This window comes from Siphateles boraxobius, unplaced genomic scaffold (assembly GCF_051911475.1).
Source record: "Siphateles boraxobius isolate OS27281-9 unplaced genomic scaffold, OSU_SipBor_1 30, whole genome shotgun sequence".
Classification (NCBI taxonomy): domain Eukaryota; kingdom Metazoa; phylum Chordata; class Actinopteri; order Cypriniformes; family Leuciscidae; genus Siphateles; species Siphateles boraxobius.
This window is the reverse complement of record NW_027508920.1, coordinates 3,106,583-3,118,794: the sequence shown is the minus strand read 5'-3', so window position 1 is coordinate 3,118,794 and position 12,212 is coordinate 3,106,583. Positions and strand designations below refer to the sequence as shown.

Here is a 12,212-nt window from a genome sequence, read left to right as displayed (position 1 = left end):
TCATTTTGGACACAAGAGGGCAGTATAGCCCTTTGTATTACTTGATGTATTTATTTTTTAACTGAATAGCACATTCTGGCTGTTTTTAAACTTGTACATTATTCTTAAATTGAAAACAAGAATAAAATGGGTTTAGTTCTGATATATGTGTAATTTTATCTAGAAATAAATGGTGTATAATTAATTTTTTAGAAGATATGAGGCTTTTAGTGTTTACTTTTTTGACATGACTTTAATCCCTCGCCATAGCAAAACAATTTGAGATATTCAATAGCCATTCACAATTTAGCTTCTTTAATGTATTTTCATCATGTTGAAAAAGTTTGGTGGGAATTGAATAAACCACTTAAGAGGAGTGGGTAAAAAATCAGAGGCTGATTTTGCCAAAAATCCACATTAAGACCAAAATAGCCCACTTCCTGTTGGGCTGGCTTAAAGTTGTTTGGCCCGATGAGATCTATATGTGTACCGAGTTTCATAATATTAGATGCAAGTGTGTTTAATTTATGGACCAAATTTTCTGACCAAGTTTATGGACCAAGTTAATTTAATTAATAAACTAATTATATAAAACTATTTTCAATGCACTACAATTCAACTGGTTATATGCCTTTACTTATTAATACAACTTATTTAAAAAATACAAGGCGTAAGACATTTATTTTCTTTTTTAATGCAGGCCAGACCAAACAGCAGTGAAATGGTTAATCTATCCCCCCTCCCCCTCCCCACACTCACAGACACACACACACACACAGAGACGTAGGCTCAGAGAGAGAGAGACATAAAATGACAATTTTCAAACCAAAATATCTGACTTCCTGTTGGTTGGAGCTATTGAGTGTAAATTAGAAAGTTGTCTGGCTGGAGGAGAACAATACACATACCGATTTTTATTACTGTAGATAAAATCAATCCCCCCACTTTTGACAAAAGGTGGCGCTACTGAGCCCCTCACCACGCCCGTTTCTGAAACTTTGCACATGTCTACTGGCTAATAAATGTGATGTGTCTGTCGAGTTTCATGCAATTTCAAGTATGCTAAGAGTCTCAAAAGCATAAAAAAAGAATATTAAAGTTTGATGCGTTGCCACGACAACAGTATCTAAGATATCAAGAATCCATTCACAGGTCTACATCTGCCGTGTGTTTACATTATAGTAGTGAAGTTTGAAGCAAATTGGGTTAAAATAAGAGGGTGATTTCAAAGCATTTTGAAAGTGACACACTTCCTTCTGCCAGTTGGTGGCGCTATAACTTTGACTCACAAGAGTCACATCCATGTGATCGGCCTCTTACAACGAACACACTACTGAAGTTTCATCAAGATCAGTTAATGTATGAAGAAGTTATAACACACTTCCTGTTTCCATTATTCGCCATAATTTCGTTTCCTCGCCACGGGCCAAACCGTTCGAGATATCAAAAATCCGCTGGCAATTTTTCATCCTCAATGTCTTGACTTCATGCTGACCGAATTTCGTGGCATTTCTTTGAATTCTCTAGGAGAAGTACTTTAAATTCCATTGCATGCGTTTTACAAACAACCCTAAATAGCCGACTTCCTGTTGGGCTGGGGTAAAAAGTAAAAGTACAAAGGATATATAAACCGATGAGATCTATATGTGTACCGAGTTTCATATTACATGCAAGCGTGTTTGATTTATGGACCAAGTTTTCGGACCCCGTTCCAGGGGGCGCTGTCGAGCCCCCCTGCCACGCCCGGGTACCACCTTCAGCCCGGCCCTGATGGCCGCGGGTTCTGACCTATGTGCAAAGTTTCAAGAGTTTTCGTGCACGTTAAGAGCCCCAAAAGTGCCCGAATAGTCGTTAGAATAATAATAATAATAATAATAATAATAATATAGCTGCGAGCAGCGATTACGGGCCCAAGCCGGTGGCACCGCAACCCCGGTGCCTTTAGGTAACTAAAGGCACCGGGGTTGCGGTACCGCCGGCTTCGGCCCTTCATCGCTGCTCGCAGCTATATTTATATATATATATATATATATATATATATATATAAAAAGCCGGTGGCACCGCCACCCTGGTGCCTTTAGGGTTATTGTGCACGACGTGACACAAAATATCTGCTGGCTATCTGCTGAACGGCTCTGGTAGTTCCGCTTCAGCACTGATGATGTTGTAGAAATAGTGCGCTCTGGTTGGTCTGGATTATTCGGGATTTTTTATTTTATACAGAAATAAGTTATTTATAATTCAGATGAGAATAAAGTTAGTGTTGATTAAAATGAAGGAAAACAAATATATTGATCTGAAATATAGCACATTAATTTTAAATTTATTTAGGTTCAATTACCAAACATACAATCTTAATTTAATTTAAAGCAAACAATACATTTAAAAGATATGGGTTGTATGCACTTTTTTTTTAATAAAAAAAGATATATATCCAAAAAACAAGGCCTTAAAGGGTTAAACTCTTGTCACTGTAACAGACACAATCTCTCTCTCTCTCTCACACACACACACACACACACACACACACACACACACACACACACACACACACACACACACACACACACACACACACACACACACACGTCAAGTCACTTCCATTTTAGATGCAATATTGAATAAGCAGAAAATTCGGATTTTCTGCTCTGAAAATATAAATAAGCATAAAAATTGAATAAGCACTTTTAATATTCTAAACAGAATAAGCACTAGTCGCTAATGAATAAGTACTAGTACTTAATGGAATAGATACTAGTATCTAAAAAATAAGTACTAGTAGCATGAAAATAGAGACTAGTAGGTTAAAATGATAAAATGTTAAAACGGCTTGCCATATTGGCTCAGAGAAAGAGAGAGAGAAAATGACCTTTTAGATACTAGTACCTATTAATAGATACTAGTATTTATTCAATAAATACTAGTACTAAGTCATTAGATACTAGTACCTATTAAATAGATACCAGTACTTATTCATTAGCTACTAATACGCATTCAAAAGAATATCTAAAGAATAAGCACTAGTATCTAAAGAATAGGCACTAGTACTAAAGAAAAAGCACTAGTCGCTAATGAATAAGTACTAGTACTTAATGGAATAGATACTAGTATCTAAAAAATAAGTACTAGAAGCATGAAAATAGAGACTAGTAGGTTAAAATGATTAAATGTTAACACGGCTTGCCATATTGGCTCAGAGAGAGAGAGAGAGAGAGAAAATGACCATATTCAAACCAAAATATCTGACTTCCTCTTGGTCTGAGCTAATGACAGTTAATTAGAAAGTTGTCCGGCTTGATATGAACAATATGCGTACCGAGTTTTATGATTGTAGGTAAAACTATAAAACTAACCCCCCCACTTTTGTCAAAAGGTGGCGCTACTGAGTCCCTGCACCACGCCCGTTTCTGAAACTTTGCACATGTCTACTGGCTAATAAATGTGATCTGTCTGTCGAGTTTCATGCAATTTCAAGCAATTTCAGGCATGCTAAGAGTCTCAAAAGCATCCAAAAAGAATTTTAAAGTTTGATGCGTTGCCACGGCAACAGTATCAAAGATATCAATAATCCTTTCACAGGTCTACATCTGCCGTGTATTTACATTATACAGATGAAGTTTGAAGCAAATCGGGTTAAAATAAGAGGGTGATTTCAAAGCATTTTGAAAGTGACACACTTCCTGCTGCCAGTTGGTGGCGCTATAACTTTGACTCACAATAGTCACATCCATGTGATCGGCCTCTTACAACGAACAGACTGTTGAAGTTTCATCAAGATCAGTTAATGTATGCAGAAGTTATAACACACTTCCTGTTTCCCTTATTCGCCATAAATTCGTTTCCTCGTCACGGCCAAACCGTTCGAGATATCAGAAATCCCCTGGCAATTTTTCATCCTCAATGTCTTGACATCATGCTGACCGAGTTTCGTTGCGATTGGTTGAATTCTCTAGGAGGAGTATATCGAATTCCAGGGGCATACGCTTCCAAACAACCCTAAATAGCCGACTTCCTGTTGGGCTGGGGTAAAAAGTAAAAGTACAAAGGATATATAAACCGATGAGATCTATATGTGTATCGAGTTTCATATTATTACATGCAAGCATGTTTGATTTATGGACCAAGTTTTCGGACCCCGTTCCAGGGGGCGCTGTCGGCTCGACCCCTGCCACGCCCGGGTACCACCTTCAGCCCGGCCCTGATGGCCGCGGGTTCTGACCTGTGTGCAAAGTTTCAAGAGTTTTCGTGCACGTTAAGAGCCCCAAAAGTGCCCGAATAGTCGTTAGAATAATAATAATAATAATAATAATAATAATAATAATAATCCTTAGGAAAACAATAGGGCCTTCGCCTTTTCAAGGCTTGGGCCCTAAATAATAATAATAATCCTTAGGAAAACAATAGGGCCTTCGCCTTTTCAAGGCTTGGGCCCTAATAATAATAATCCTTAGGAAAACAATAGGGCCTTCGCCTTTTCAAGGCTTGGGCCCTAATAATCCTTAGGAAAACAATAGGGCCTTCGCCTTTTCAAGTCTTGGGCCCTAATAATAAATAATCCTAAGGAAAACAATAGGGCCTTCGCCTTTTCAAGGCTTGGGCCCTAATAATCAAACTACAAAGAATAGCACAAATAAATACAATAGAGCAAAGATACAAATAAAATGAACCGTGCTTTTCAGGTAGATCTAAAGGCTGATTTATACTTCTCAATCGGACTTACACCGTAGCGTCTACGCTTTAGGCTATGTGTCTGTTTTCATTTATACTTCTGCGGTTTTCATGTATACACTTGCATTTATGCTTACTTTCATATATACTTACTTTCATATATACATATATACTATATGCATACTTTCATATATACTGCGCATTTCATATATACTTCTACGTTGTCTGCAGTGGCGGCTGCTGGTCTCTCAAAGAGGGGAAGCTCATTTTCGGCCTACATCATAGAATTGTCAATTTATTTAAACTTAAATTCTGCCCTGCGTTCCTTTTCAAGAAAATGCTCAGTGACCCTGTCGTACCAACTAGGCGTCTTTTCCAGTAACTTGACCAGTGTCCTCTCAATGGCCAGCAGAGCTAGGCTGCTTAAAAGGCCTTGGCCCATTGTGTTACGGGTGTGGGACTTGAGCCGCTTTAAACAGGAGAAGCTCCTTTCTACACCTGCAGATGTAGCTCCAATTGTTGCCACTAATGAGAACAGTTTGTAAATCTGAGGCATTGCACTGTCCAACTCCATGGTTTTAAGGAACACCAAGTAATCACACAGCTTTCCCCTGTTACCCTGCAAGTCCTGATCTGAATACATGACTTGAAGTTTAGACCTCAGTCTCCCTGAATCAAAGTGATGGCCATAACTTTTCAGGACACTTTGGAAGGCCTCTTCTGGAAATACTTGCCACATGTCATAAAATTTCCCTGGATTGACTAATTCTAAGAAGAGCATACTTTCCAAATTTGAAAACCATCGAGGAATCTGCTCCAAGATGTTATCAAGGATCGCCATGTACAGATTTCTGTAGCGCTCTTGGGGGTCCTGCAATTGGGTCAGACGGCGCTTTCTCATGGGCTCATCTCGTGGGTCTGATGTGAGATCTGCTGTTTTGGCATAAACAGCTTGGAAAGCCCCCTCTGACCTCTTCTCTTTGACAAATGCAAGAAGAGACTCAATTCTTTTCTTGCAGTAGAGAACATCCATCACCCTCTGCTGAACAATGTCAAAGACCACAACAGTCTCAGAGAAGATTTGTTCATATGTGTACAACATGAACACAAACTCAAAATCTTCCAGTTTCCTCACAAAGCCTTTGGCACAATCCAGTGTATCATCATCCATTGATGTATCTGCAATGATGTTATCAAATGTCTGCAGGAGGCCATCATAGTTGTTTGCCACAGTGCTCACTATCCGTGATGTGAAATTCCATCGAGTAGGAGCGTTTCTGGGCAACCTTGAACAGCCTGCAGACTCCAGAAAAGACGTCCTCTTTGTGGATTTTGAAAAAAATGTGGCAAACCCAGAGAGTGATGCAAAAAAAATTCTGCACTCAGGCAAGCATTTAGCCCCCTGTGACAGCACCAGATTTAGTCTGTGTGCATAGCAATGCACAAACATTGCACTGGGGGCTATTGCTTTCACTTTGGCCTGCAGACCATTGAGAGCTGAAGCCATGACAGCAGCTCCATCATAGGTCTGTGCCACAAGCTTATCCTTAAAATTGTAGCCCTGCATGTTCTCATTTAATACATCAAAAACGGACTCAGCATCTCGCCCCTCAGAAACATCAAAAAATCCAATAAAGCGCTCCTGAATTTTACCTGCACTATCCACATAGCGAACAATGACAGAGAGTTGGGCACGACAGGATATATCAGTTGTTTCATCCACCTGCCATCCAAAAAAGGGAGCATCCTGAATTTCATCTCTGATCTGATCAGAAACGGTGGCTGCAAGAGCAGAGATCAAGTCATTTTGAATAGTATGGGACATACCAGAAAACACAGTTGAGCACTCAAATTGTGTGGACAGGACAGTGTCATATTTAGCTAATGTTTCTGTGAACTCCCTGTAATTCCCCTTGTTGGATGATTCACTACTCTCATCATGTCCCCTAAATGACAGCTTCTGCCGGCCAAGCAAGGGTGTCACATCAATAAGGCGGTTTAGGAAGGCCCTGTTTTTTTTTTACTGTTTCATTATGTTTAGCCACTTAAATGCCAGCACCTTTATTGATTGCATGCTCAACCGTGATCCTGCCCATGCAACTTAATCTTGCACATGCACTCACATGTTCATGGCTCTTTTCATGTCTTATATGCCCTGTCAAAGTTAGACAGATCTTCAAACCCCACCTTTGACCAAACACCACATCCCTGAGATGGTTTCATTAAGAGGCATAGCCAGCAGTACATTTTATTTGTCACAGCACTTCCAGTCAGCCAGCTAATTTTGTCATACCAGGAGAGCTGAAAGGACCTGTTATTTTTCCCTATTTTTTGCACTTAATCAATCTTAGGTGTTGATCTGCCCTTCTGTTTAATTTTAAGCTTTTCCTCGTAAGGAAGACTTTCAAATGACTTCGCCAAAATCAGGTCGACAATATTAGCACTGTCTGACATCGTGTGCAGTTTCATGCAGTCTTTCGACAGATCCTCCAATCATCACGCAGACGCCCGGACTCCAGGCCAGCCCACTTCTCTATTCACCCCAGAGATGCTGAGCGTCCGTGGGCGGAACATAATCGCAGCATTTATCCAATGACCGTCTAGTTTCGAAGCACTGAAAAAAAATGTTCTAAGCAGCCCCATTGAAGTCAATGGACGCTCAGCTTCAATGGGGAAATGCCATAGGGAAATGCACTGTGATTCTACGAGACCGTATGAGGAGGAAATCGAGTCAGCCGAACTGCTATACGTTGCTGATTCTGAACGAACTCGTCTTCGAGATTAACTTGTTCTAACACATTTTTAGTCAATAAAATATTAACACAATAGTACATATTTGACCATTATTTTTTTGACATTATACAGGGGAAGCTGAGCTTCCCTTGCAGTCTTAAAGAAATCGCCTCTGGTTGTCTGTGTCGACTTATTTTTCGATGTGCAATTACACATGCAGACAGATCACAGCGCTGCTTTGGTGATTGGTCCGCTCCTAGCAGATCAATCACAGCGCTTGCGGTCCACGTAGAATTGACACGTTGACAGGGTGCACATCAGGCTACGCCATAGGCTAGTATGCTACACAGCCTACGACGTAGGCCCGAAGCAGAAGTATAAATCAGCCTTAAGTTTTCAGGTGCAGAAATTGAATGATTATATGAAGTGTTATTTTACATTTGATTTTTACTATATAAATTAAATTAAGGTTAATATATTAATAGATTATATTTAGTTACAAAAGTTACTCAGTCAAGAGTAGCGAGGGATTTCTTTGTCTTTTGTTGTTTGAAAAACATTAAAAACAGACAGCAGCAGGAATATTAAGCTGCTGTCACTTTAGGACTTAATGCAGAGATCCAATATACTGATACTGTACACATATGTTGTATTTCTCGACTGTTTACGTTCACTTAAGACATAACCTAGTATGTTTGCTAGGATACTGCGCTGTGTAGATAACAATGTGATCGCAACCAAATTGAGTTAAGGACCTATCAGCCTGCACCATCTAGAGTTTCATGACAGAATTTGGTATTTCTTTTTTACGTTCTCAGCTTTTGGATGTATTATTAATTTCTATTATACAAATTGTAGCAATTTTATTGTACGGAAGTATGAATTATAAGGCATGTCAAAGCGTGCATTACGGGGGGGGGGGGGGGGTACCTTTAACTGTAGCAGCTTCTAAATGTATTCAGCCAACACAGATTTTTTTTTCATTATTGTCCATGTTGCTGCTGCAAGTCTATTGGTATGCATTTACACTACAAGACGTAATACACATCTATATTGACATAGGCTTGTCAGATGTTTTTTTCCCATCCATTACTAAGATCACTCACGGTCAATCATAGCAATGACACATGCAACAATTTAGCGGGTTCACTCCCGTAATTAAATGTGTTTGTCACTCCTGAAACTCTGCAGTATACATTAAAGTTAGTCCTCTTAGAAGCATGTCAAACACCACCTTTCTTCAAGGTGCAAATGGATTACAAACGGAAAGCAGGCAAAGAGCGCTCCCTTTATAGAACAACTTACTGAGCTCACTCACGGGAAAACTCCTGTTTTAATTAATGAATCTAACTACACACTCCGCAAGGAATCTCCAATTTACATTGCGTCTATGTTTTGTTATAAAGAGAGAATTTGCGAGTGTGTAGAACTTGTGCTAAACGAAAATTCATGAAGTGTTTTAAAGGGATATTGAGCGGATTCTAAAGTAAACACCTCTGACTGACCATTGATTTCAACAGTCATTCCTGTTATTGGCTACAAAATTTGATGCTGCAAAAACATGTGGTAAACAGAAGCCTTTGTAATTAGAAACCAGAGCACACATGCAAAGACGCAAAGGAGCGAAAAAACAGTCGTCTTTGAGCAAGTCCAGAATTAAGTTAGTATTACTGGTACTGTAAAAACCACCCCCACCCCTCAACCAATTTTTTTAAAACTCATCAGTTCTACAAATTACCTATTTTGCATGCAAAACAAGTTTGCATCCCTCGCTTGATGAAAAACGTATTGAATTGACTAGAGTAAGTTTGAGTACTTTACCTCCCATTCCTCATAGAGATGGATGAGTGTGGTGTACTCGCGACAGCGCAGGCACAGGAAGTCAAAGAGCAGCAGCATGCAGAGAGGGTCATTATCTGGATCCAGACTGAAAGCATAATTAACAAATCTAACCAACAATTTCTGTCAATGTTTAACAAAACATCTGGCTGGCTGAATGTGGCAAAACCATGGTACTGCGATGGTGTCAAATGGTAATACCACAGTCTCAGCACCTTTTCAGACATTCTAGGTGGGGGTTTTAATTTTAAAATGTTGGGAAACAGCTGTCATATTAATACACATCCATAATTTTTGAGGCAGTGTGAACTAGCCTTTACATGCTAAGGTACTGCAAAAATATCTTGGAATTACTATGGTACACATGGTGGTATCATGGTTCAGTATAAGAAGTGTATAAAGAAATACTATGAAACTATAATTAATTATAAGTAGTACACTCTACAACAATATTCATTTTTTTTATGGCTAATGACGAGCAATATAAGATATCACATTCAATTTAAAAATAGTAAAAACATGCATTAATTACAATTGCTGAAATTAAATGTATATTTACTTTACAAAATTAAATTAAATCAGAAATTAATCTTTTGAAAATTAATATAAAAAATATTAAAAAATAAAACTTTGAACATGATAAAAAATATATATCTGTAAAATAAACAGATTTATACTTTACTTGGCAAAGTACTTAACATCTGTACAATTTAACAGATGTATTGTGTTAGGACTCTGGATAATGGATTTTGTATTATGAATGTGGTAACTTTATCATATTATTCTAATGTGGTCTGATACCTCAGAATCAGTTTGCAGTACTCTAGGGCTGTGCGGGGACACCCTCTCTTCTCCAGAAATATTACATGCTTGAACAGCACCAAATAAAAAGCCCTGCGGATACAGAAAAGAGTGAGAGAGATTTAGTCAAATGTTATGCTTTCTCTTCATTGTGCTCTAAGGTTCTTTAAAGAAAACCATGACAATACAGCACACGAAAACAATGATTAAATGGCAATACCATTCAATCTTAAATAAAAAAAATTGTCACACAGCCTTTGGTCTCACCTGTTCTCTGGTCTGCGATAGTCCAGTCGACACATGCCAGATGTCAGGCTGAACACAGGGTGGAATGAACACTCAAAACTATATAAAGCCCTTTCTGCAGAGACGAACAAAACAAACAAATGCTGTATTATATCTGTCCATTTTAAAAACAGTAGCATACATCTTATATACTAGCTTATGTCAGAAATAATTTATTTCAACATAAATTTATATCAATAAGTGTAGTTTTAGTGTCTCAGAGCAGCTCGGTTCATAGTAAAGCCGGTTTCACGCCAACTCCATTTCTGCAAATGCAGTGAGTTTGAGTCGCTTATGATGTCCATCTTTCCAAACTTGTAAAGAGAATCATTTATAAAAGACCTTAGTCAGGGTGGCACCATATTATATTTTTTTTACAAGAATGAAAACGAGGCTGTGAGGGGCATAAGTACAGCGCATAAAAGTGGATTGTACAATTTTGTAAATAAAAGCCTAAATTCAATCAGTTCATCAAGTGATCATCTCTTCTGAAAATTTGGACTTAACTACTCAATTCATATGGATTCGCTTTACGATCTCTTTATTAACTTTTTAATGCATCAAAGTGGTAGTCGCGTAGCTGTCAATGGAGAAACAAAGCTCTCAGATTTCATCAAAAGTTAGGGGCCACTATTGCTCTAGCGTGTTAGGTTTAAATACAGGTATGTAGTAAAAAGATAGAGAAAGGATGTTTGCGTTTCATAGGTTCACTCTGCTGCATAGCAGTCGCTATGGGAATACCTTCGATGTGACTAATGTCTGAAGCCCTTATACCATAACGCAATTTATTGGTGGCCTATCTGATTGTTGTCTGTGTTTGTATGTGTTGCGCTCTAGGCTTGTTTTCTTTCTGAGGAAAGATGTTCGTTCAACCCCCGCTGTCCCAGTTCTGCAGTTGCAGAGTTGCCGCACGAGCTGGACACTTGGGATGACTGCGATAAGCCTGAGTGTATGGAGAGTGAGCGAACGGAATTTCCCTTTCTTTCTCTCTTGCTCTCTTCCCGGATCACATGCATTCAACAAACGATTGCTTCGTGAATCCGGCGGTTTACTCAAGACTCTGAGGAGCTCGTAGTTGATTTTGTATGGTGCTCCGAGTGGACAGAAACGCACTTCTCCATCCTGTAACGAGATATTGGATGTTGTGACATGCGCTGTAGATAAGCTAGGAGTTTAAATGGGCGAACTGACGGATATTCCCCTTTTACTCTTTCTTTCCCGTGGATCAAGTGTTTCTCGTGTCTATTAAACAGTGCGAGAGGCATTAATGCAGGCATGCGCATTTTATTTGGCTCTATGTTTCCATCTCTTGTTTCGTGTGGCTGCTTTCAGGTGCAGACTCTGGAGTTCTGCAGCAGACATTTTGTAGTGCACTACGGTTTTGGTGCTTCATGCTACCAAACATTTGTCTACTCGAATAATTACTATTTCTTTCAGCTCCGCTGCTGCTTTACAAGTGGACGACTTCACGTTGACCAATCTAAATCTGACCAATTTGAAGGATTTGTGAGATATCGTCAACATCTAGAGCCTCTTACTGTATTATCAACACAAGGAAGACACAGGTGTAATAAAATGATTTTATTAACAAAAGAATAGACACGAGTAACTAACAACTACTGAATGGAAGTGCAAAAGATATTGATAAATTCAAGTGACTGAGTTGGATGTTACTAGGGCTGTAATCTCCCAGTCGACTAGTCGATTTATTGGTCGATACGTTCTGGCTCGACCAGAACGTATATTCCTTCTAGCACCTACTAGAAGGCCTTGGTCTGGTGGTTTGCTGAATATTTATTTAATTGTGAGCGTTTCATTTACAGTCAGTCCTCCATGTCAAAGACATCGGCAGTGGGGCAGCATTTTACAAAATAGATAATGGAAAAAAGGTTGAATGCAAATTTTGC

The 12,212-nt window shown here is 39.0% G+C and overlaps 1 protein-coding gene across 5 annotated transcripts in view; it reads right to left on the bottom strand.

Moving 5' to 3' along the window:
• Positions 1–12,212, bottom strand: part of tcf25 (TCF25 ribosome quality control complex subunit) — a 189,558-nt gene that overhangs the window by 94,364 nt on the left and 82,982 nt on the right. For all 5 annotated transcript variants that reach the window (XM_077248130.1, XM_077248132.1, XM_077248131.1 and 2 more), the window contains 3 exons: positions 10,288–10,381; positions 10,021–10,113; positions 9,202–9,307 (listed from right to left, as the gene is read on the bottom strand). In XM_077248130.1, coding sequence (XP_077104245.1) covers positions 9,202–9,307; positions 10,021–10,113; positions 10,288–10,381 — 293 coding nt within the window. The remainder of the gene's footprint in view (positions 1–9,201; positions 9,308–10,020; positions 10,114–10,287; positions 10,382–12,212) is intronic.